Source organism: Polistes fuscatus, unplaced genomic scaffold (assembly GCF_010416935.1).
Source record: "Polistes fuscatus isolate 324 unplaced genomic scaffold, CU_Pfus_HIC Scaffold6, whole genome shotgun sequence".
NCBI classification, from domain to species: domain Eukaryota; kingdom Metazoa; phylum Arthropoda; class Insecta; order Hymenoptera; family Vespidae; genus Polistes; species Polistes fuscatus.
In genome coordinates, this window is record NW_025113140.1 from 9414335 (window position 1) to 9440751 (window position 26417).

Sequence of the window (26417 nt, forward strand, 5' to 3'; positions counted from 1 at the left end):
TGCTTCCACTATTAGAATGCTAAACGATTTTTAAACTTGGCAAGAAAAGGACAGCGTGAAAACGTCGTTCAGCAATCGAATAATATGTCGAGAAAGCGCAACACAATAAGTTAGGGAAACATTTCGATATACAGGGCCACCCGTTGTGGGGGTGCCTGCTATTGCATCGTAGGGTGCAATCCTGCATTCTTAGATTCAACAACGATTTTGCGATCAATCGTTTAGGATCTAAATTCTTAATATCTTAAAAGTTTCGAATCCACATCCAACGGATAGAAACGAGTAAATAAGGCGACGAAATATCGTAAAAAGGAAACTTTTTCTACTTTTATTTTCTTTTATGACTAAGGAAGTAGGTAGTTAAGTGTTTGTGCTAGGCAATTCAGTAGCATTCGATTCAACAACGACTATCCTAAGATTCGATCTAAATTCCCAATATTTTGATGTTTAGACTCTTGCAACGACAATAATATAAAAAGAAGGCGTGGATTTTATTTATTATTTTTTTATTTTCTTTTTTACGCATTTGCGTGACTAAAACAGGAAGTATAATATTGTTTTACGAGATACGAATATTTGTCTGTTTTGTAATAGTTATTTATAACATTATCGTCCTAATGGAAAATTAATGCACTTCTATATATTTTTTTTAAGTATCTTCTGTAGTAATTTGTAAAAAGCAAATGGTCAGTATAATATGAATATTTTGTTCAGTGTAATTAATGATTTTTTGGTATTTTAAATAGATTGCATCAGAGCTATCTACGAATTTGCTAAAAATATTATTTGTATCTAAGAATTTACTCGCCATTGTGTACAAATATTACGTAACGATTGTATAAATAATTTTTTTTTTTTCCCAGTGATTTGTCAAGACAAATCAATTATATTTATTTACAATTGGGTTTTTTTCCATGAAATCGTAAAGTCGACGACAATATGAGGTAATAACACTGCGAATGATTAATTCGAATCGATTATAAATTCTCATTATTTTTTTTTAATATCTCGTAAATTAATTTCTTATTCGAGAAGAGAGATGCGTTTATTTATCGTTTTCGTCGATAAGAAGAATTAATTAAATAGATTAGATTTTGAAAGTTAATCAAGATTTTTATTGTTTGTTGTAATTATTATTTGGAGATACAATTTATTAGATTAAATAGATTGCAGTTTAAACGGTTAATTTAAAGTGAGAAAATGTTTTTAAGAAGTTTCATTATATAAATATCAATACATATATATATTTTCGTTCCACTTTCATAAGAAAATGTCTTCCTTTCTTTTATTTCTCAAATTATTTTTTTGTATAAGGTAGTTGACCCAAGTAATTTCCAGCTGGTCCATAATTACATATAAGGTAATGATGTTGCATATTATTTTTCATATATTTTAGAGATCCACAACCAATTTCCTTAGTTTTAGCCCAAATCATTTGAGTGTAATGGCCAACTTTACCAAAGTTTCTAAAATATTCATTTCATATAATAATAATATATATTTTTTTTTTGTTCTACTCACTGTTTTGTTATTCCTGTATTGTAATTAAAATCTTTCACTTCGTTTTCCCAAAGTTTGATTAGACTGACAACATCTGGTAAAGAAGAACCACCTGCATAGGCTATATTTTGTCCAACTTGATATTTTGCTAAAATTGTGCATCGTTAATGGTATTATTATTTAATTAAAATGAAAAACTATCGATCGATAATTATTAATATTTTTCCCTTTTTTTTTGCCTTAACGTTTATTCCTTTTTTCTTTTTTTAATATTTTATCGTATATTTTTTGTCACGCGAATGTATAATTTGTTTACCAGTATTCCTGCATTTGTCGTGAACGAGTATTTGACATTGGCTGGCCCATACTTGTGCGATATGTGCTAATTCATCGTTCCATACCTTTATAATAAAAATTTATTTTTGTTTTATAATCGTTTTTGTGTTCAATGTATACGATTAATATAATTATCGGTTTATTCTTTTTTCTTTAGAAAAAGTTACCAAATTATTCATGTCCGAGGCAGCAGGTTGTGGTCCAGGATTACCTCTTGTTTCCAACCCCTGTGCAACTTTTTGTCTAAACCGATTATGCTCGTTTACGATTAATTTTTTCTCCTCTTCCGTTGGACCAACCGATTTGATTACTTTATCGGCACAATTCTTGCTTGGTTTTGTCGACTATAATTATATATATATCGATTGAATAATTATTTGTAAAATTATTGTTAATTTTCTGAATTTATAAATTATCGAAATAAGAAAAAGAGAGAGAGAGAGAGAGGGAGAAAAAATTGGAAAAAAATTGGATGTGTAAGTGCAGTACATTTCGTGATCAATTATATTCCATTATAATGAGTCATTGAGCTTGTAAACATTTCAAAAGTCATTTTCTATGCCAACGATTATGTAATTTAACAAAAAAAAGAACAAAAGAAAACAAAAAGAAACTATTTCTTATCAGTGTTTGTTACAACTAACGATAAACAAAAACTCGTCAGATACCAGTTCATGAAATTGCTTTTTATTCTTTCTATCGAGGATAAAATATTTTCTAGTAAATATTGGTGTACGTGCATTTGCGTATTAAATGAAAAAAAAAGAAGAAAAAAAAAATAATAATTAAGAGAAACAAACAACATTTTTTTCCTCTTCTTTTCATTCATTCATTTTCGAACGATCATATATATGCGTCTGTTTCTTATACGTTGTGCATTTTAAACGTAATTTATGATTATATTAAGTAAAGAAAAGAACGTGACTAAGAAAAAAAAGTTAAAAAAAATTCGCGATAACGAATAGCAATTAAATAATGAGATTTCTTACTTCTCCATATTGGCAGACTGTATGGATACCAGATGAACACTTTATTTTACAATAATCAACACCTTGCGATGAATGAATAATTGCAACGACAATTACGAGATAAACTAATCCACTAATTTTCATTGTGATTCAGATTATTCGGATTGGAGTATTCTAACGAAGGTTTCTTCTTAACTCTTGTAAAACAACGTTACGCTCGACTATTTATACCAGTTAAAGCGTTATCAGTAAGACTTCACGTTATGGTCACTAATAAATTTTAATTTTTTTTATCTTTTCCGCATTGGTTTACACTTTTTCTTTATTTCCAATTTAAAATTTTTTTCTCGTGACAAATTAGTCTGCATTTAATATTTTGTTAACGTTTCAACTTGTTCGGGATCATTTTTCAAACACGTAACTCAATTTATATATATATATATATATTTGTAAATTTCTATTAAATAGATTTTCCTTTTTATTTGTTCAAAAATTAATTTGTTTTTGAGGTATCTTCTCTTATAATTTCTTTATTAAATTTTATTGTTATATTTATGCATATACGATATATTACATTATAATCCTTGAAATAAATCATTCAAGTATCATTTTCCATGTGATACAGTATCAAAATTTTGATTAATAAAAAATAGATGAAGATGAAAGATATGTAAAAAAATAATACGTACGCGGTTACTACGATTGGATCAGAATCGAGATTCATGTTCATACGAAAAATCAATGAAATATAATATATTTGATTGATTAATTTTCCAATGGGAATTTTAGTCCTTGATCAAAAAGCGATTATTGTATACGTAGGATATATTATATGCAATTATGAAATCTATCGATAGATGGATAATTACTAAGTATTGTATAATTTATATGAAGGACATTTGTACATTTATACGTCTCAGGACCGATTATGACAATTATACTGAAGTAGTCAAAGAAAATTATATTCTTTTATTTCTTTGTTTCCTTATTTTTCTTTCTTTTTTTTCCTTCCTTTATCTCTTTTCCTTTTTTTATTACATTTTTTTGGAATTCTACTAGAAAAAAAAATTTAATTATGTAAAAGCAAAAAAAAAAACAATTTAGAAGTAGACGTGATTTACATAACCAATAATTGATTAATACTTATTATTAATAAGCATAATTTTTTAATTAACGATAATTACCTTTAATTTCAATAAATTACGTATGAAAAATAGAACTAATACTTATTAGAGTTAATACTTATTATTAATAAGCATAATTTTTTAATTAACGATAATTACCTTCAATTTCAATAAATTACGTATGAAAAATAGAATGTGCATGCGATTAACGTGGTTATGCATTAACTTTGTTTGTTTTTTCTTTTTTTTTTGTTAAAAAAAATAGCAAACATATGGAGAAATAATTTACATATTATCACAAATATATTTTTAGGGTTTTTTCCATCGGGACCGTTAAAACGTATAAAATATTAAATAAGTGATGTAAAACGTCTATCGTGCAATTAAAGGTTAACCTCGATGTATTGAATAGTTAACCTGACACTCGTGTTATTTTAATTTCTATTTAACGTTTCAACGAATTTATGTATTGTTTTATCGTTTATGTTGACTTTTTTATTTTTCTTATCTGTTTTCTCCTAGAAAAAAATAATAAAAAAAAATCAAAAAAAAAAAATACGAGCACACAATGATAAAAATAAAATGAATTCGAGTGAGACAAAATATAAGTATTATTGTTTACGTTAAAAAAACAAAAAAATATTAAATACAAATTTTACAAAATACTATGATAAAAGTATAACAGTAATTTTATAAAAGTCATTTCTCGTTAATAAATATTATTTTGAGACACACGATGCGAATTTAGAAAAAATTGTTTAGAATTATTGAAAATAGGACTTTAGTATGGTATTGTAGTAAATATTTAACGAATCATAAATGTTATTGTCTTGCTGAACAATTCGTTAAGCTTTAAGTTAAAAAGGGTTTTCGTTAGGTATAATAGAAAAGCCTTTTCCCTTTTCTTCTCTAACATTAATTATACCATGAAATATCACAAAAGAGGTATCTTGGAAAATAGGGAACGAATAAAAATACGATTATAAGATCGTTTTCTTATTAATGGGAAACGGATATTGAAAAATTATATTGTTCTTTAAAACTACGAAGAATATTTCTTGACTACGATCACTAAGTCACAAATGAAGAAAGAACGAAAGAAAGAAAATGAAAAAGAAAAAGATAGAAAGTTATGGGTGTCAAGCCCCATTTATGACAATCGTAATTCCCTGTGACAACAGGTAAATCGAGTCTTCTCTACTACCATGAGAAATCGTTTTTCTTATAACCTTCTTTCTTACTATCTTCTTCTTCTTCTTCTTCTTCTTTTACGTTTTTTCCTACATTTTTTTTTCTTGATTCACCCTCCGAATTCGGTGCTCTCAAAAAATGAGCTCTTTAGTGGGCGGGTGGCTATTCGAATCCTTCGAGAAGAATGAATGGATAGAAGAAGTCCATTCAAGGAAGCACCTGACTTCTGATTTTCAATCGTGAGAATATCTTCTCGTGAACGTGATACTATATATATATATATATATATATATATATATATATCTGTATAATATAAAACGTCCTTTATTACAGAATATTCATTTCAAGAGCATTGATCAAATTTATTGTATCCCAACGTATGACAAATAATGACTATGAATTATGAAAGAAAAAATATATATCATATCTAACGTTTTATATACTTTTCTTAAAATTCATATATATATATATATTTTCAAAGTAAAATGTAGTACGATGGTATGAAATAAAAATGAAAGAAGGAAAAATGTCTTGACATTCTTTGTAATATTGATATTTTTTCAATTTTTTAAAAATACCTATCTATTTCCGAAACAAATCGAAAAGATTATATCTAACACTTTGTATACACTTTGGTTAAAATTCATTTATTTTCAAAGTAAAATGTAGTACGATGTTAGAAAATAAAAATGAAAGAGATACTTTCCTGATTTCTTTAAAATACGTATCTGTTTCCGAAACAAATCAAAAAGGTTAAACGTAGATACGCGTAATCTGGATCTTCGCATGATCCGGAAATTTGATTTTCCCCGATCAGATTTGAGATTAGTCGCGGTGTTAGGCGAAGAAAATGATCTCGTGGGAAGAAAATTGGAGCGGATCATCGTTCATTGACTGATCAAAAAAGGAAACAGCTGTTATATAATGTATATGTCAGATAGAAAAGATTGTTAAAAGAACACCGCTGTTTTTGGGCTCTTATAAAAATGGTCTCGATAATTATTTCTTTTCTTTTTTGGAAATCTTTTTCTTTTCACCAGTACGTTGGCTTTTTTTCTTAACCGTTGTATCATCCTTTCGTTCATTTTCAGGATTCATTTGTAATTGAATGTTGGGACGTTTGATTGGTTCGTTAAGTGTTCGATTGATCCATGGTCTTGGTGCACGAAATTCTAAATTAAGTTTATGTTTCCCATCAACGTTGCGAGACATTTTACGTATTCTCAATACAAATATATTTGGATTTTCTTCTAAATCTATCTGATGCTTGATTGTTTTATCTTTTTCATGTTTCTTTTTCTCTTTATCATCTTGAATATTGTCAGATACTTTCTGTAGGATTCCAGGATGGGGATACACAGTTATGGTACGTCCACCTTTACCTTTATATAAATGTATTTAAACGATTATTAATGTAGAGGGATAACAGTAGATTTTTTTTGTTCAAAGCTATTACTTATCGTATCAAATTTTTTTACAAATTACTATTTATTTTTATTCTTACTATTATTTCCATTTAGTATTTGATTATTCATTTTTCTTTTTATTTATAAAATACTGACGAAACGTGTTTGAAAATATTGACCAATTGTAAAGAGTGTTAAAATTCGTTTAACAGAAAATTATGGCTTACCACTTTGATCGCAACTCTGTTTGATCATTGAATTTTGACCAGTACACTTGTATCCTGGTTTAGATAAGTCACTCATTTCATAGACAATATCATTTCGACATTTGGGGGATCCTAAAGATTTGATTTCGTTATCAGATTTCGATGGAAGTATACCTGGACCATTTGGACAATCGCAAGGTGGTTCGAACTCTTCTTGAACGGGTTCCTTTTGCATTCTAATCACCATATGATTGTCATTAATGATAGCTTCTATTTCTTTATATGGGAATCTTTTTTTAGAAATATCTGAAATTATTTTAGATTTTTTTTCCGTTGGACAAGGATCCGATCGTTCTTCTTTACAGTCCTCCAATTTTTTTAATCCGCATTTACAATCGTCAGGAATTTGTGAAATTTCAACGAGTTTAGGTGGTTCGGGTGAACAGGTGCAATTGTGTATTTTGTCAAAATTTGGACACGAAGAAATCGCATTACGACAGGTTACTGAATTTTGTCTATGTGGATGTACGTTCGTCTATAAAATCACGTTATTAATGAAATATACATACATATAAATATATATGTAACTTTAGAAATAGTTTACATACTTTAAAGGTTTGCAACAGGAATTTCTTGGGGAAGAAGGAGTTGAAACAGCGTGACATCGTAGTAAAGTGTATTTCTGTTGTGTCTGATCGTGTGAATGAGATTTCAAGCAATTTGAATACGGGCGAGTGATTTTAGGTGGTATACAACCACAATCGTAAGTTCCTGCGATCATGTCGTGTTACTTTTCACGCGTTTAGAAACCAAATCATAGCGGCTAATGTTATTGCATATGATTATACATGTTGTTTAATAATTTTCAATAAAAATTTTCCTTTTTGTTTATACATTATTCCAAATAATTGTTCATAACCAAAATGGGATGTTTGAAGAGAAATGTTGACGATTTGAAGATGTTTAGAATTTAAAAAAAGGGAAAAAGATATCGATATACATATCAAAATCGATTGTGAAATAATTTTTAACATCTAAAATGGAAAACCACTGTTATTATTAAATAAAGATATTGATTTATCGTCATCAAAATTTTGCAATTATAAATTAAACATGCAAGACATTTGTAAACCAGGTATGGTTTACAAATAAATAAAATATTCGTTACTTTTATTAATATTTTAATTAATTTTATGTAAGATCCCTGTTGTTGTCCACCAATACACGTTCCAATGTGTCCACCACCTTGTTCATCTTCGACAGAAATCAAGGATACATGTTCTTCGAAATATTACGAACAAATCGGTGCAGAGATGATCGGTAATCGATTGATCATACGAATGGAGAAGGATAAATCAAAATCTAAAAAAAAATTAGATCAATGGGATCCGCCGTGCGATTGCGACGTTGTAGAAATTCAAAGACCAACGAGTAAATCGGGTCCTAAAATTTTGAAAGGTTCCAACAATAACAATCGCATTTTATTTCGCATACTATCTAAAGGTCACATGGGTACCAAGGAAGATCCTCATTATAAACCTCAAGGCATTTCTTACGAGGTTCGTTAGATCTCGTTGTTAATGCAACAAAAATAATCGCATCGTTATAGTATTTATATAATGAAAAAAAAAACAAATTATTACATAAAATAATATTTATAATATTAGAGTGAAGCAAAAGTTCGTACGTTTATTGTGTTATAAATTGTTTTATAAATTGCATAATGGATTGTTTTTGTAAAATTTATCGTTGGAAATATTAATTTAAAAAATGCACGAACTTTCTGGGTTCACCCTAACAGTATTTTTATCATAATCATTTTGATTTGTAGATTTATATTCAATTATTCGTTAAATCATATATTAAATAATTGATACAATTTACGATTGATACAAATATTTATATGTATACAAAAAAATGTATATTAAATTATTATTGAGAAAAAAGATATGTATAACTAAATGTATCACAGATCGGTTCGTGCAAGGGTGGACAAAATACTAACGACGAGTGTCGAACTATTACGTTTTTACCTATACTCGGTGCACCTGGATCGCAAGAAGTACACACCGATCAAATAACCGATGGCAATGAAAACGTTTGTTTGTTAAGAATCAAAAAGAAACCGGATATAACGGAAAAAATTAAAAGAAACGTCGAGTTGGAACTTAGAACACCCAGACCACCAACGCCACCTTTACCTCCACCTTCTTCTTCTTCGATTTATTTTAATGAGAATCTAATTGAAAGAAAATCGGTGAAAAAATCGAAAAAAGAAAGGACGAAGAAGAAAAGAAAGAAAAGTAAAAAGTAGAAAGATTTCTTTATTTTAAACGACGTAAAATCAAATCTGAATTTTATCTAATACGAATGCGTACAATTTGATCTTGTAAATTTTGTGATACGATATTAACAATTTGACAATAACAATTTTAACATTAATCGATTGCTAATTAATTTTTCTTTCTTTATCTTTCTCTCTCTCTCTCTCTCTCTCTCTCTCATGCATATTAATTTTATAAAACGAATATGATTGAAATGGGAACAAATTTCAACAATGGAAACAAATTTCTCGCGAATCTTTGATAATAAAATTTATTTTTATTATAAAGAAAAAAAAGAATTCCTCGATGAATCGAGACAGGATCAATGAAACGTAGTAGAAAAGGCGTAGAATTTGTATTTTTCCGAATGAATTATTAAAGAACGGGTGGTAGACACATTTGAATAAAGTTAGCAAGGAAAGTGTGAATACGAATACGAACAGGCGTGAATGTGTTATAAAAGTGCACGAGTCAGCGTATATTGTGTATATATATTTTTATTTTCTTTTTTTTTTTTTTCAATTCATTCATAATACGAAATATTCTACTAACCGGAACGAATCGTTTTCTTACGGTTCAGATTTTTCCTTCCTTTAACTTTTACCGAAGATCACGAAGGCGTTCTAACTTTTCAATAGTTCTCCGGTAGCGTGGCTACTACTTGCTTGGAATGTCAATTCATAACGATTTACGATCACGAGATGTTTTTTTGTGGTTTATTCCTATCGTTGCGTTTCAATGTAACATCCTAATTGACACTTAACGATCTTACCGATATCCAGATGTCTAAATCATGATCATTCCAAAGTACAATTATTGTTTTTTTCTTTTTCGAAATAAATATATAGATAATTTATATACGTATTATTTATACTTTTATAATTATATCTTATACGTTTGTGATGGGTTGAAAAGTTTTGATCCTAATCATAAAAATAATTTTAATTTTGTAGTAAAAAATTCATTTGTATAGAAAAGAAAAAAGTAAAAGTTTGTTTTACGTCGATATACAAAAAACTTTCTCACTCGTAAATATTTGATTTTCTATTAGCACCATGATCGAAGACAAATTTTATGCTAATCTTTTTTTATCCAAGCAAAGAAACCAAATATTCTATATTATACTTTCGTGAAATTTCTATTAGACGTATTTTTTTATATTTCAAGAGAACCGCGAATGGATATAGATAAAGAACATTTCTAAGAAATAACATTCGTTCTTGAAGTATATTAGAAAATCGTACGAATAGATGAAAGAAAAAAAAAGAATTGGGGAGGGGAGGGGGTGGAGGTGAGTTAAGGGAGTTAGGGGAGTTAGGGGAGTTAGAGGAGTAGATAAAAGAAATAGAAGAAGAATGAATAGCGTGGGTGAATGGCTATGAGACTTCATAAAGGTATAGTTCGCTCTGTGTGTGGTCTGTTAAAGACTCGACAATATATAATGGAAGCCAATAAATTAGAAAACTATGCGGAATAGTAGTCACGTTCTCGATTCACGAGAAATACCATGACAAGTATGATCTTAGGTTAGATCAGTATGGTGCTTGAGAATCTTCTTCCACATTGGTTTTTCCACTTTTCTTGCTTGCTTCATCGCGAACGAATGAATGAATGAATGAATGAATGTGGTTTGTGGTTGATACTTGAATGAAACGACAAGTGACATCGATATTCTATGTAGGATGTGAAAATCTTGATGTTTAGAGTAGTAAGAAGTGAAGGAATATGTCTTTGAACATTCAAAGAGAACCGCAATAATTCATCGAACTCTGAGCAAGAAAATTTCTAAATTTTGATAAAGGACAGGGATGGGAAATATCGATTTTTTTTAAATGTTCCAAGAAAAATGATGTCTCCATCTGTTGTGGTTACGGATTATTAAACAGACATCTTTCATTCTTATTTAATTTATTAAAATCATTATACTGTTTTATAATTAATAAATGATATTGAAATTTTTAGTATTTTTATTTAATCGTGAGTAAATAATATTGAATTTTTAATATTTTATATATAAAAAAGACAACATCAACAATACCATAACTATAACTGTAATACTCTAATATTAGATTAGTCAATAAATAATAATAATAATCTTACTTTTGTTTTAAATTAATATTTTGTTTATATAATAATATTCATTCAATATCAATTAACAAAAAATCGAATATAAGAACACTGACGTATTAAATTACGATTTAAAAAATTTGGAAAGATTGTAATATAAGAATTTCTATGAAAATTGTATGATATTCTCGTTAATAATGTTAATGACTTGGCGGAGGTAACTAATGGAACAAATAAATCGTTAGATAGGTAAACCCAGCAGGTGGTAACGTTTTCCTGGAGGGTGGTCTTTCGCATTTTGATTGTGTCAAAAGGAAATGGTGATCGGTGGCTTTTGAAAAGTTCTGCAAGCGGAGCTGCTCAATTGTTAGATTATGTTAGTGTTGACGAAATCATTCGTAATATCATCGTTATATAATTCCACAGACACACACACGTATTATACACGTTTACCTATACACATGTATAGATATATTCATAAATATGTAAGAAAATGTCGTTTTGTCGGTCGTTACGTTGCGGTTAACGGATAGCTTTGTATCACTGTCTTTCAAAATCTCTGGCAATTATATAACCTAAGCAAACCCTAAAAAGGGAACCCCCGTTGAGAAGTTTTACTTGTCCCATACATACGCTTTGATCATCGAATTTATTCCCCTGTCTGCACCAATAGCGTTTAAGTTTATCCGAATATTTGACCTCTCTTTATGAATACGCTATACTTCCTATATCGATTTATTATCTCCCGTCGTTCTACTTTTACATTTTCTTTCATCGTCACTTGCCGAACACTAACTTGTAGATTTCTTGGATGAAAATTTTAAACTCAACGTATTTTTTTTCTTTCTGAAAATGATATATAACGTGTTATTTTTATCAGAGTTAAAAGTAATCAAAAGTGTATTAATGTGAATAAATTTATATTCGTATATATATACGAATTTTTTTTCAAAAATATCCAATAATTTGATTTATTTCATACTATGAAATTATTTATCGTATCGATTAATTATTAACATTCGATATATCTGGTACAGTTCGTTTCAATTTATATACTGGTACACTTAGTTTTCTCTCATTTACACTTTTTTTATATTTTATTTCACTTTTTCTCGTAGAAATTGTTTCCTTAGTTGCTTTCCTTCTAACGAGATGACGATAAAAACACGAAAGACACGAGATGCATAATACTACGGTCAGTGTAATTAACATTTTTATAGAAATGTAATCAGTATTTTGACAAGGTGAGACGAAGAAGTGGTAGATTTAATGTAATACATCTTCAATTAATTTGCTATTTAAGGTTTCGTTATTGCCAGTCAACGAATCATGTTAGTGACATATTTCAAACGATCCATTAAGGGTAAAATGGAGCTAATATCAGCAGAAGAAGTGCAATGCTTGCATTCCTCGAGTATATCGTAAAACTTCTTCGTGTCTAATCGTGTTTAATGTTAGGCTATAAATTTAGCACACATATAGACACAGGTATACATAAATACACACATTTTTGTGATTAGAAAATTAATTATTTAGAAAGGAGACAATATTTTTTGCCATTTATACATTTCAATGATAAAATATCCATTATTAATTTTCCAAAGAAAAATTTAATCAAATTTATATACGGGCGACATTATTTATTGTTATTGTTATTTAAACTTTATACCGTGTGAAGTTATCTATTTTATTTTTTAAATATATATACATATATATATATTTAATCTTATTAGATCTAATTTACAAATGAATACGAATATTTCGTCAAATAATTATTTCCAAATTTCATTAACCTAATAATAATCGATACGCGATTTTACGTTAATATAATACGATAGATGAATTTTATTTTTTTGAGTCGATAGAAAAAATATGATATAAATAATTGATCATGTTGGAGCCATTAATAGTGTTGACAGTTTTGAATTGTTTTTTCATGTTCAGTTCGACTGTGACCACGTGTGCATTATGGTAATTTATATATAAAAATAATTGTTCTGTAAAATATAAATCATGGGATCACTTTCTATCCATTTTTTGTTCTTACTTATCTTAATCTCGAAGTTACTTTTGAATTTTTATGATAATTATAATAATTATCGGTACGTATATAAAAGCGAATGAACTTTAAAATATTTTTAGGTGGCAATATAGGAATCATCGTTGTTGTGCCAGAACGATATCTTCTCGTCAAACTTCTAGGTCTCATATGAGAAAATCGAAAAGCTGTTCGAGTTGTCACGTTTCCAAGAAAATATTACCTCAAGGAAAGGTAGACCCAGACATAAACGACAGAAATCATGTTTTTGGCAATAGTAGATCCTACACGAATAAAGATGAACAATACAAAAGGAAAGATACGAACGAACCTAAGCCTAAAAGCAAGCTTAGATATTTGTCCGAGTATAAAAAACTCAATGGCAAAAAAACATCTCCTACGAGGTAATTATTGTTTCAATGTTTAATAATTAATTGCTGTAAAAGAAATTATTTTATTGTAATGTAAATTGTGATTTACAAAAAAAAATCAAAAATACTATTATTATTATTATTATTAGCTTATCAACGAGAAATAAAGATCCTACAATTGTTAGAAGAAAAATATCGAAAATTTCTCAAACCACCGACGACACCAACAAGTCTACCGTTGTAATGGAATTTTCAACTATACAAAAAATAGTACAATTAGTTGACAATAATGGTGACGTGTCTACGGCAAAGGTTACGGTTATACCTGCGCAAGATATTATTGAGAAAAATAAAAATTTCGATTTAAACGTAATAAATAAATTTGACGATTGCGTTGATACAAATGTAGACAAAATTTCACGTTCTACGATACGTTAGAATATATTTATACGATATATATATATATATATATTACGATTATACGGTAATAAAGTTTTTCTTTTAATAAAAAAAAACAAAGATCTCTTATACGTAAATATATATTTAAACAAACAGACAAAAAAAAGTATAATAATTATACATAAGAAGAAGAAAAAAAAGGAACACTTTTGTCGTCCTTTATTTTACATTTTAATAAATTTCAAAATTTGTTTCCTGTTGATATTCGTCAAATAAGAGTCATTTAAAATGTTTGCAAAGGAAAATGCAGTGAATCGGAGGTAATAAGATTCGCTGTTGGAAATTCTTGATTATTTGCCAAGGTTCTTAAATTTGTCCATTTGATAGATATAACAATCGCTGGAATCTTTCCTTATTAAATTCGTACGAAATTTCGGATAACTGATATATAGAAAAATATAAAGAGAATGATTATAATAAAATGAAAATATGATTAAATTAATTAATATTAAACCGTTACCAATCAATTAATTAGGTTATTTGTACCAAGTTGATAAAAGAAAACACCAGATACATGCGATGCAAGCGGTGTTGCAAATAGTAAAACAATCCACCATATTGTTTAAGAGAGAATTTAATTATTTTTTTTATATAATATATATATATATATACACACAAACAAAATATTTATACCATTACATTGACAATTTATTTCCCGATCCAGAATTATCGTTCAACAAAACAGAACGTATCGTGAAGTTACAACAACAAAAAATAAAAAATAACAAAAAAGAAGATGAAAAAACTTTGTAAGTTAATCGTAAGAGGGCTAGAAAAAAGACATTCGTAATTAAAGGAGGATCCCAAAATGGAACAAAATTCTTTGTAACATAACCAACATAATAACACGCAACGTCAGGTTGCGTGAATAATAACAATTAAACTGAGACAATCCCTGGATTGAAATAAACATTTCGATTTTTTTCTCGAAATGCTGGAAATCTTTGCACTTTGTAGCTGTGCTTGTCTCGCATGTCTCTGGTGTGCTATTGCACTTGAATTGTAAGCTTAACCTTCGATATTTATGTTTAAATATTCGTACATTCATTTATGTTACATACATTCGTATATACCCATTTGCATTTGAATATGTAAAATAATCTTTAAAGAAGTCTGGGACGGATAAAGATACTTTTTTTTTTTGTTTTGTTTAAACGAACGATATTATTCGTAATTATTTAGAACCAAGGACAGATACTCTCGTAAGAAATTCGACGAAATGTTTGGCACGAATTGTTTAAAATGCGCTAAGGATCGCCGATGTACCGTGAACAAAGTTAACGTTTCACGAAAAACGTCAAACGAGGACACACCTGTCAACGAGTAAGTGCATCATTTAACACGTTAATTGATAATACTGTTATAATATGTAACATTTTTCTTAGTAACAGTCTCATTAAACGAGGTAAACATAAGATAAAAGAAATAAAAGAAGCGAAGGAACGTAAGGATAGTAAGAAAAAACAAAAAAATAATAATAAAAATAATAATAATAATAAAAATAATAATAATAATAAAAATAATAAAAAAATTGACAAGAAATTAAATTCTCATCGTTTGTCACCCGTTACGTAAGTTTGAATGAATTTTCTTCTACGTAAAAAAAAAAGAAAAATGAACGTTCTAAGTAATTTTATTTTATTTTCATACAAAAACTGTCGATTGAAATTTTCATTCGAATGTAATCGTAAATTCAAACGAACAATTTTTCTTTTTATTATTCTTTTTTCTTTTTTCTTTTTCCAAGGAATCATTGTGAGCCCACATCTTCTAAGTCACAATCATTTTCGCATTTGCAAGCAAATCAATGGTACGTGCATATATATATATTTATGTAAACGTTAGAATAATAAATTATGTATATTTCTTTTTGAAATATGATCTCGTCATCTTTTATTACAGGATGCTAAGTCCCATTTTGCCGTGCAAAGTTCGTTACCGAGTAAAACATGGGTGTGAGTGTAGCAAAGATAAGTAAGTTATCTTTTACGTTAGTAAATAGTGAAAGGAATATTTAATAGTTACTATATATATATATATATTTTCTTTTCCATTTTTTGTTCCGTAAAAATTTGCAGTAATTTGTTTTTCATTTTTTTCTAGGGAAAAGTTATCCTCGTTCGATATGTCAATTAATAATATTTCCTGTCCGAATTTGATGTCTCAAGATAGACATCATCGACCACCAATTCGATTATCATACTATTCGTTATCTTTCGATCCGTCTCAGAGAACGCCAATATCTAATATACCTAATATACCTTATCTACCTAATATACCTAATATACCTAATATACCTAATTTATCTAACATACCATTTATGCCAAACATACCATTTATGCCTAACATACCATTTATGCCTAATATACCAAATGTACCTAATATATCTAATATAGCAAATATACCAAACATAATGAAAGATTATGTGGGACGTTATAAGCAAGGACGATCAAATTTAAGAAGAAATCGATATTTTTCTAGGAAACGAAAATAACGACGAAATTAATAAAATAATTGTAATAATTAATATATATATAATAAGTTATGTATATGTATATATATATACACATAATATTATTGATATATCTTTGTTCTTTCATTTAGTTGTTTTTTTTTAAAAAGTCAATAAAAAGTTTCCCTTGACCAGAATACATGTACACATATACATACATGCATACAAATTTCTAGTGATTTTAATAAACGCACTAATAACTGTAGTTATAATGGGTGTGGTAAAATTACAGATAGCAAGGTAAGAATTAAATGAACAATTCTCTAGACTTTCATCGTGTATCAGTAATGTTTTTAGAAACGTTTGGTATGGTATGAAAGTAAATAAGTATCTATTTTTATGTACGTTGTTTCCAAATACAATTATCATTAGAATTTAAAATCGTAAGCCAGTAAATAGATGCATATAATTGATCGATTTAGGTAATATAATATGTTAAATCATTTTATTTCAATTGCAATGTTTATTGTATCTTCCTTTTTCTTTCGAATGAACTAAAAAATTAATTTATACGTACTTATATTAATTTGATCAGTATTCTTACATATTATTGTTCAATATCCTGTAAAATAAATAACCAGTATATAATGACAATCTATTTCACAAATACTATATATTATAATAAAATAATAACTATATATCAAATACTTAAATAGTATAATAGTATAATAGATTATAATATACAATATACACAATATAATATAATATATTAATCAATGTAACATTGTGATCATACTTGATCAATACGAATTGATATTTTTATTAATAAAAAGAAAATACTATCCAATCTCGAAAAATAATGATTAAAAATAATGGTTATAAAGTTTTATACTTTTTCGTTAAGAATAGAGTATCAAATTAGGGAAATCGAATCACGAAATCGGAGTGTTACCATGCGAACGTTGTGAAAACGTTTGGATACTGTCTGCCATACTTTTTCCAACCTATACCGTTTACATTGTCTATACGAATGTGTGTGTATGTATGCGTGTATGTGTGTGCATACGTGTACACGTATGTATACAGTTAAGACCACCCATCTGTTAGCTTGATGTTGTACACTCGTATGTGAGTCTCGTTCTTACCTGAGAATCCATGACTCGTATGGGAGAGAGGGGCTTACATTAGGTTTGTAACGAGAGGATCCATCCTTTTCAAAGTAGATAGAAATGTTTCTTCTACTGGTACAGTCGTACATAAGTCGTAGATAGTTTGACGTTGTAAATAAGTGTCAATTTATATTCATTACGATTTATTATTATTATTTTCAAAGGATTTTCTTACTCCTCGAGAATAATCATTGAGTAAAACTGATCATCCTATTTGTATAAATCTTATCGTTTAATCTTCTAAAAACAAAAAAATCTACACGTAAGTAGTTATTTTAAGAATTACTCGTAATTTGTAGATTGTTTGTATTACGTTTATGGGGGAAACAATGTTTTGTTAATCAATGTATTATCTATTTTTTATTGTTCTGTTCACATTTCTTTAATTTTATGTAACGTTTATTAAAAACAGAAAAAAAGAAATAATAATTACCGTCGTTCGATTAAAGAAATAAAAATATTTGTTCGAGAATTTATATAATGAAATTTATATGTATATATATATCGTGTATAATAGTGTTAGTTAAAATTACAAATGATGTTAAAGGTTGTGCACGTGCGTGAAAGTGCGACTGTGATACACGTTCGACGAAATTTTCGAAGTATAGTACTTAATAATACGATCACGATTACGATCGTTCAACGTTACTCGCAAGAAGAGTTCAATATACATGGGACACTATTTTCTCTCTTAAATGGAAAGTTGTTTGAGCTGTGGAGAAAATTATTATTTTGTGCTTTCTAAAAAAACTAATCTAGTAGATATTAATTGAATGATTTTAATTTTTAATCGGATATTCAATTAGATTATATTTTATTTCTTATTGTTAGTTTTATAATTTTACGTTAATTGTTTATTTAATTAACGGGAGATATTAGCGAGGATCATTTAATTGTAATAATTTATTTTCATTTTGAGAATTTAGATAGAATATCATTTAATCTTGCCCAATTAAACGCGATTATTTGTATATATTTATTTTTATTTACAAATTAAAATAAAACAAATCAAATAATGATCACACGGACTACAATTAATGTTGTATTAATTAAATATTCGAATTGTGTTTTGCCAATACTCTCGTTGTATTCCATAATAATGAAGTTGTTCTAAAAAAATAAAACAAAAAAGGAAAGAAAGAAAGAGACAAAGGGAAAAGTTTTACGGAATAATTTATAAGGCTGACTAAAAATCATGACACTGATCGAATACAAGTCACACCGTCGATTCGTTTTTTTACTTTCGCACTTTTCTTCGAAAACGAACACACTCACACCACATACATGCAAACACGGATACACATACATGTATCGGATGTACCCCGATAATTAATGTAAATATGCTTTTGTAACGATATACAAATGAAATAAGCAAAGTATAACTCGCTAATCTTTAAAAGTTACTTAAGTAAAAGAAAAAAAGAATTTTTCTATCTTTCTTATTCTTCTTCAGATGTATTATTTTCTTCAATATATTTTTCAATGAGAGATTTCTTTCGAGGAAAACAAAAAATAAATAAAAATATCGAATATTGCAAATGTTTGCAATGTTTTTGCATATTTTAACATCTAATAATAAGATGTTTTTATATTTCCTATTTAACATCTACGCGTCGATATTTTGTTCGAATGAATTATCGAATAAACAAAATATTAACAATTGATTTGCATTTGTTGTTTTAGAAAATGACGTTGCTACCACCAACGGTGGAGCAGCAAAAACGGATCAATGAAGAAATTCCTACGGATCCGGAAATGGTGAAAAGAGATATCATTGCTATTCGTGAATGGCTTTCCAAGCAATCGCATTTGCCAAATCATATGGGTAATTAAAATTAATTAAACATGTAATATTCGATCATTACTTAACAATAATAATTGTACACGAGTTTCGTTGAATTATTTCAAAATCATTCGAGTTCACGGCTTTGTTTTTTCATTTTTTTTTTGAGAGAGAGAGAGAAAAAAAAATTTTGTTTTTTTACAATTGACCAGAAATGTTTAAAAATAAATAAAAATTAAATATAATTAAAAATATATATACTTGTGCTCATTAAAATAACGCGAAAAAGATAATTATTTATTGTCACGTCGAGAATAAACAAATATGTGGATATATTTACTTTATTTTCCACATACTCGTCTTTATAGAAATAAAATTGATAAATAATTCAAACTGAAGTTTCAAAATATCTCGAGAATGAAAAATATCGTGACGAACAATTAGACCATTTTCGTAATCGTCAAAGCTAGCTAGCTAGCTAGTTAGCTGCGTTAACTTGTAAATTTTTGATTTACACATTTACAGACGACACCAGGCTGAAACATTTTCTATTCGGTTGTAAAAATAGCGTTGAACGATGCAAGCTTATTCTAGAAAAATATTTTAGCGTTCGCACCGCATTGCCGGAATTTTTTTCCATTCGCGATCCTCTATCGCAAGTTATTCAAGATTGTTGCGAATCCATGTAAGTATTGTCCACATCGACATATTTTTTATTCTTTTTTTTATATTTTGTTTTAATAATGATAATATAAATAAAGTGCATTACAACGCGAGATAATTATTTTTAATTCGTGCAAAACAACGCGTTTAACTTTGTAAAAGCAAATATAATTAATTAACATTCTTATTACACGAGATATAACAATTCAATAGGATGTCAGGATGTTAAAAGAAAGATAAGATCACTATGTATTATTCACTTTTTTAAAATTATACTTGAACTTTAGTATTTATAGATACACATGTAATATTACATGGAAATTTATTCACGTATAGATAGATATTAATATTAATCATATACTAATGGTTTATTTAATTATTTTTTTTTCGACAGGCAATATTTCGTTTTACCATCTTTAACAAAAGAAGGATATAGAGTTACAGTTTTTAGATTAATTGATACAGATATCGACAAATTTAGTATTCAAGCGATAACCAAACGAATTTTAATGGTACAGGATATTCGTTTAGTGGAAGAACCATGTTCATCTAATGTTATGGTCATAGATTTCGAGGTATGTATTACGTGGCAAGTTAAACAATTACAAAATATATTTATTTCAATGAATTTTTGTCTTGTGATTAGTTAATACAGGATAAGACAGAAGATATTAGATGATTTCAAATAATCATTCATTATTATTTTAAGCTAATATTTTCTTTTCAAATTGTGTAATTACAAAGTTTGCTTTTTAAATTCGAAACAGAATAATAAATCCATAAAACTTTCAGAAGTGAATTTTTGATATCATCTAGAAACTTTACTGACCAGTCTTGCGTAAAAATATTTTTAAAATCTCAATCATAGTATTTGTCTACTTCTATATATGCGTTTACTGATTACTTAAGGTATTATTTTAAGTAATTTTTCGTGTTTATATATCAATCGTTAGATATTTGAATAGAAAGAAAAAAAAACCGATCAAACACACAAATGGTACAATAATATTTAATACATTTTTTATATACTAGTGAAATTTGAAATAACAAATATTAAACGAAAGATAATTATTTTCTTAGGGATTTACTGCAGTACACGTTGCTAAATGCAGTCCAACGCAAAGTATAATAAGGCGAGCAATGTTGGCAATACAGGATAGCATGCCTATGCGACTTTACATGATACACTTTTTACATGCACCTAATTTCATAGTTAACGTTCTTAATCTATTTTACCCGTTGCTCAAAACAAAATTAGTGGAAAAGGTATGTTTATTCGATTTATTTAATATTTCAATTATATTATTTGTTAATTCTTAGTTATTATAAAAGAAAAAATTAAATTCGATAATTCTTAAAAACATTAAATATTTTTACAGTATTTCCGTTAAAAAGATAAAAAAATTGTTAATAAACATTTGTAGAAAGTAAACGAACGTTTTCCAATTCGAAGGAGTATTTTTATCATAATAAGAAAAAAAAAACAGAAATAATTTGTCATTCCGTTATAGAAATAAAAAAAATGAAATGATAATTTTTTTCTAGTTTCGTATACACTCGGGTGGCGGTGAAGAATTGTATTCATACATGGATCAAGAAATTTTACCTAACGAATGGGGTGGCAAAGCTGGTACATTTGCCGAACTTAATGGTACTACTATTATTTAGTTTATTTTATATTTTTTCTTTTTTTCTTTTTCTCTGATTTATTTTTTTTTTTTGTATACGTATCCTTACGTAGACATACCGGGAAATAATTTGAAATGAATTTACAATTGAATTCGTAAGAACGTAGGTAACATAACGTAACGAGATAAGTAGAAATGTAAATTAGTGTTTGTAATACAAACGAGAATTTGCTCGATTGCAGATGCTTGGAAGAAGAAAATCGAGAGAAACAGAGATTGGTTATTGAGAGAAGAGAAACTCAGTCGTACTGACGAGAGTGTTCGTTTACCAGACACGAAACCAGGTTTTATCTTGGAACTCAATGACGTACAAGGTTCTTTTAGAAAATTAAATATCGATTAGAAAATTCCAAATAATATTACGAGGTAATAAGGTATAACTGACACTGTGAAAACAACAACCAAAAATATACGATTGGTTGACAAGTAATGTTCGAAATTTGCAATATAAAACATATTGATATTAATTATTTCAATAATGAAAAAAATATATATATATATATATTGTACAGTTTTGTATACATAAGTATAAAAATAATTAAACATTTTCAATAAAAAGTTACATTAGTTGTTATTTATTTCGATATAAATTATTTGAAATTTGGACATTACTTATTGGCCAATTCAATATCATTTATAATAAAATTTGCAATAAAAATAATGATATCGTATTATTGTGAATTACAAATACCTAAATATCTCAAAGATGATCTCGTATTTATACAATTATACAAAACGGTATATTTAAATGTCAATGAACAAATTTCCATAAGTATTTTTGTTAGTTAAACAAATAGTAAATTTATAATTATATCTTATCGACATTAATATACCTACACAATGTTAAATCTTATATTCCAAAAGATAGCGCCACAATACGTCTCTACTAAAATATGCACTACACACAACATATTATAGATTTTATCTTCATTCAAGTTAGGTAGTAGAGAGGGGAGAGGATTTCATTCATTGTCATTCATTAACTTGCAACTTTGATAATCGATGTGTATGTATTCGTTCTTATATAAATCCTATTTTTATTGATTTATAAACGACACTCATATGTAATAAAATAATCGATATTTTATTAAGATGGGAGGGGGATGGGGTGGAGGAGGAATAATAGAACGCGGAGTTTAATACAGTTATAAATAATAGAAGAAGAAGAAGAAGAAAAAATAAAACAACGTCGAAATTATCTTGCACTTTTTATCATACGATGAAAGAGAGAGAGAGAGAGAGAAAGCAAAAATTTATTCGCAAAATGTTCGCATGTAAAAACTGATAAGAAATGTTACTAATAGATAATAAAATAAAAAAAGAAAAACAAGAAGTAAAATTCTTATCAAACAATATACGAACATAACGTGAACATTTGTTCTTAAGGTGTCTCAGTTCGCGTTTTCTTATCTAGAAAGTAAATTGGTATAATACATATACGTAACACTTACGTGCATAAGTATATATGAATACATATATTATATAAAGATTTATTTTTACGATCAGTTTAAACAACGATAACGCCAAATTATTGAGCTTTTGCGTTATGAATTGTGACGACATTTACAACGATGTCCACTGGACATCTTTTGTCCTCGCTTAACTAACTTAATAACCTAATGATGGCCGACTTCGTTCCATAACAGCATCATATAAGAATTCTCCATTATATGTGTATATGTAATATACGATATGTACATATAACGTACGAACATTGTTATCATTTTATAATTGTTTTACAACAATGCAATAGATAATTATTACCGGATGACATAGGAATCGTGATCAAATATTTTTCATTTTTTTTCAATAGTTTGATCTAAATAAATAATATGTATATTAAAAATATAAATTGGCTAATATATATAATACAAAGAAACAAATTAAATATTTTTCTTTTTTTTTTGTGAAATTATATTGTAGAAAAATTTTAATTAAATCAATTTTATCATATCACATAATGTGTACATCAATGAAAAAAATATCTTTATATATATATATAGATATGTTAATTGGAATGATATTATTTTTATGTATTATAAACGTTAATGCAGATATGTTAATACATTTTAACAGTTATTTTTTTCTAACGATCATGTTTCTCTACGATACTCGTAATAGAACTATGACAACGCATCCAATCGGACAAATTTATCTTTAATAGCTTGTGTCACGCGAGACCGATATTTGTGATTTTCTGGAATTCGGTTTTTATCTAATTTTATGTAATTATTCTCGCGTTTCGTTAAAACTTTAATTCGATCATAAATTTTCTCAACATATTAAAACAAAAAGAAAATATGAAAGAATACATCATACCATCTTATTAATAAAACTTTCTGATATAAAATAAACTTTTTTATTTCAACAAATTGTAATTATATAATTATTATAAATATTAGAAACAAAGTACAAATTTGTTAATGGTACTCGTAATAATTGAATAAGTCGATCGGAATTCACGTAAACACATAAAACATGTATTCACTTCAAACACGCGATCATCATTATTAAACATTTTAAAATGACTCAACAAACGATGTCCGAAGGTCATCCCTATTTTTTTCTATATTTTTCTCTCTCTCCCTCTCTTCGTAACATTACATATTATGTCAATTGTATACACGGCTCGTCAAACGAGCGTTAATTAATCGATTAAACAAAGTATCGTTCTATATCATAATAAAATTGTCTGGTAATATAAAAATATATGTTACAACGTTTATTGCATAAAAACACGTGAAACAATTATGCGATTGTATTATTATCATGATATCTATTTAAAAATATTCATTCGATTTGATCGAATGAAATAATAAATAAATGCAAATAAAAAATGATCGTTACAGTATTTATGAGTACGTACGAAAACGTATCGTAACAGTTGAAAAAAATCATTTAAAAAAGAAAAAAAGAAAGTAATCAAAATTAATATTTTACATTAGATTAAAATCTAAAAATGATTTGCATTACATAATTTAAAAAGAAAAAAAAGAAATTATCTAATTATTTGTAGAATCAATCGTAATTTAATTGATTAGGTATACGTAAACATGTCGAAATAAATTTAATATATATAAAAAAGTTGTTCACACATACACACGAATTCGAAGAAAATCAAGTTAAATCGTTGTACCCGATAAAAGTAAATACATGCTCGATCCTATAGAGAAAGACGCACGCGCACGTATACTCACACACACACACATACAGATACATACACAGATCAAGAAGAAGATAGAAAAAGAAGGAGAACACTGTATTAGAGTTGCCCGATTGGTCATACCTTTCATTCGTGTGTCAAGTTAATATAACGGTGAGAACTAGTCGCATCTTCGTTGAAGATTTGTTAGTATTGGTGGGGTGCAAACGTAGATAAAGAAAGAAAGCAAGCAAGCAAGCAAGAGAAGGAAAGAGAAAGAAGGAGAGAGAGAGAGAGAGAGAAAGAGAGAGTACTGGTGCACCGTGTGGCGGCAGTGCCGGCACACAGGGTGGATTGATTTTTCCTTTGCTGACGTCACAGTGAATTCAGCATGCGCGACATGCTCGAAAACGAGGAGAGAAGAGAACGTTCGTCGTCGACGTCGACGTCGACGACGAGGAGAACGTTCAAGCAACTCGTCGTGAAATAAAGAAAGAAAGAAAATAAAAGAGAAAGAGAGAGACAGACAGATAGAAAAAGATGTTTTCTCTGATATATTTCTCCATATAACAATTTCGAGTTTAATTGAGATCATTTCAAGTATCTAATCGTAATACAATAACGGAATTTGTATCGTCGGGAAAGAAAAAAAAAAAGCAAAGACACGTGAAAAATAAAAAAAAGAAAAGACGAAATATTTCGTTTTTAAGGAGAGATCAGACTGCTACAAATTCAACAACACGGAATTATACCTGTGACAATTCTTAGGATCGTGCTTGTTGTATGTACCTGGCTATCGGCCAATTTCCATTATCCATACGTGAGAATAAAAGAGACACAGAGAAAGAGATAGAGAGAAAGAGAGAGAGAGAGAGAGAGATAACCCAGTGTGTTCGTTTTAAATATCGTACGGTGGTAGTAGAACTTGAGGGTAAAACAGGGAGGAGAATAGAATAGAATAGAAGATAATAGAAAGAAGAAGAAGAAGAAGAAGAAGAAGAAGAAGAAAAAGAAGGGATGGAGAGATAGAAGAAGAGAAGGAGAAGGAGGAGGAAGAAGAGGGGCGTTTAAGAAAGAGAGACAAGACAATTTGGTTGCGGTTCGGGGGTAGTAAAGAGGGACGTAGGGGTCACATCGGGTTCATTCAGTGGCAGTTCAGTTTGCCGGGTACTCGCGGATCTGAGAGAGCAATCTTATTGGTTCTTCCCCTCTCTCACTCTCCCTCTCTCTTTCTCTCACTGTCACTCTTTCTCACTTATTGTTAAGTGAGACACGTTATACACAAGTGACGTCCATTTGTATCTATCCATCTCTCTCTCTCTCTCTCTTTTATTTCTTCTTTTCGTCCTTCTATTCTTCTCAGTTTTTCTCTCCATCTCTCTGCGTCATTTTTTGTTTTTATTTTATTTTCTTTAAATCTTTAAACGACATAAAACGAAATAACGAGTTAATAAAACCTCATTCCATTTTCTTCCCACCCCTATATTTCCCACCTTCTTGATACATACGTGCACGTAGGGAGACAGACTC

General features: G+C 28.3%; 4 protein-coding genes across 5 annotated transcripts; 2 read left to right on the top strand and 2 right to left on the bottom strand.

The window, feature by feature from the left end:
* Positions 1–1087: 1087 nt before the first annotated feature.
* Positions 1088–3005, bottom strand: LOC122523687 (venom allergen 5). The gene is made up of 5 exons (XM_043645602.1): positions 2826–3005; positions 2004–2180; positions 1817–1901; positions 1522–1648; positions 1088–1466 (listed from the first exon to the last, which is right to left on the bottom strand). Exons 1-5 carry the CDS (start codon positions 2946–2948, stop codon positions 1298–1300), a joined length of 681 nt encoding a protein of 226 aa, XP_043501537.1. The 5' UTR covers positions 2949–3005; the 3' UTR covers positions 1088–1297.
* Positions 3006–6100: 3095 nt separating this feature from the next.
* Positions 6101–7512, bottom strand: LOC122523320. Its single transcript, XM_043644993.1, has 3 exons — positions 7340–7512; positions 6753–7246; positions 6101–6501 (listed from the first exon to the last, which is right to left on the bottom strand). The coding sequence occupies exons 1-3, from the start codon at positions 7510–7512 to the stop codon at positions 6119–6121; spliced, it is 1050 nt and encodes a 349-aa protein (XP_043500928.1). The 3' UTR covers positions 6101–6118.
* Positions 7513–7844: 332 nt separating this feature from the next.
* Positions 7845–8940, top strand: LOC122523321 (the record flags this gene model as incomplete). Its single annotated transcript, XM_043644995.1, has 3 exons — positions 7845–7866; positions 7932–8290; positions 8704–8940. Coding segments are annotated over exons 1-3 (618 nt in total), but the record flags the coding sequence as incomplete, so codon positions are not given.
* An 8430-nt stretch (positions 8941–17370) lies between these two features.
* LOC122523685 (alpha-tocopherol transfer protein-like) lies at positions 17371–22251 on the top strand. 2 transcript variants are annotated; one of them, XM_043645601.1, is made up of 7 exons: positions 17371–17630; positions 19295–19436; positions 19920–20079; positions 20452–20632; positions 21138–21323; positions 21603–21708; positions 21928–22251. In XM_043645601.1, exons 2-7 carry the CDS (start codon positions 19298–19300, stop codon positions 22086–22088), a joined length of 933 nt encoding a protein of 310 aa, XP_043501536.1. In that variant the 5' UTR covers positions 17371–17630; positions 19295–19297; the 3' UTR covers positions 22089–22251. The 2 variants fall into 2 exon arrangements, with proteins under 2 accessions (XP_043501536.1, XP_043501535.1); XM_043645600.1 differs by lacking the exon at positions 17371–17630 and adding an exon at positions 17651–17873.
* The last annotated feature ends 4166 nt before the right edge of the window (positions 22252–26417 follow it).

Coding starts and splice junctions, on each gene's coding strand:
- LOC122523687 (XM_043645602.1), bottom strand. CDS start 2,948: ATGAAAATTAGTGGATTAGTTTATCTCGTAATTGTCGTTGCAATTATT. Junction 1,902..2,003: donor CCTCGGACATGAATAATTTG/GTAACTTTTTCT, acceptor TTTATTATAAAG/GTATGGAACGATGAATTAGC. Junction 1,467..1,521: donor AATACAGGAATAACAAAACA/GTGAGTAGAACA, acceptor TGAATATTTTAG/AAACTTTGGTAAAGTTGGCC.
- LOC122523320 (XM_043644993.1), bottom strand. CDS start 7,512: ATGATCGCAGGAACTTACGATTGTGGTTGTATACCACCTAAAATCACT. Junction 7,247..7,339: donor TCCTGTTGCAAACCTTTAAA/GTATGTAAACTA, acceptor ACATCCACATAG/ACAAAATTCAGTAACCTGTC. Junction 6,502..6,752: donor ACAGAGTTGCGATCAAAGTG/GTAAGCCATAAT, acceptor ATTTATATAAAG/GTAAAGGTGGACGTACCATA.
- LOC122523685 (XM_043645601.1), top strand. CDS start 19,298: ATGACGTTGCTACCACCAACGGTGGAGCAGCAAAAACGGATCAATGAA. Junction 20,633..21,137: donor TTATGGTCATAGATTTCGAG/GTATGTATTACG, acceptor TTATTTTCTTAG/GGATTTACTGCAGTACACGT. Junction 21,709..21,927: donor TACATTTGCCGAACTTAATG/GTACTACTATTA, acceptor GCTCGATTGCAG/ATGCTTGGAAGAAGAAAATC.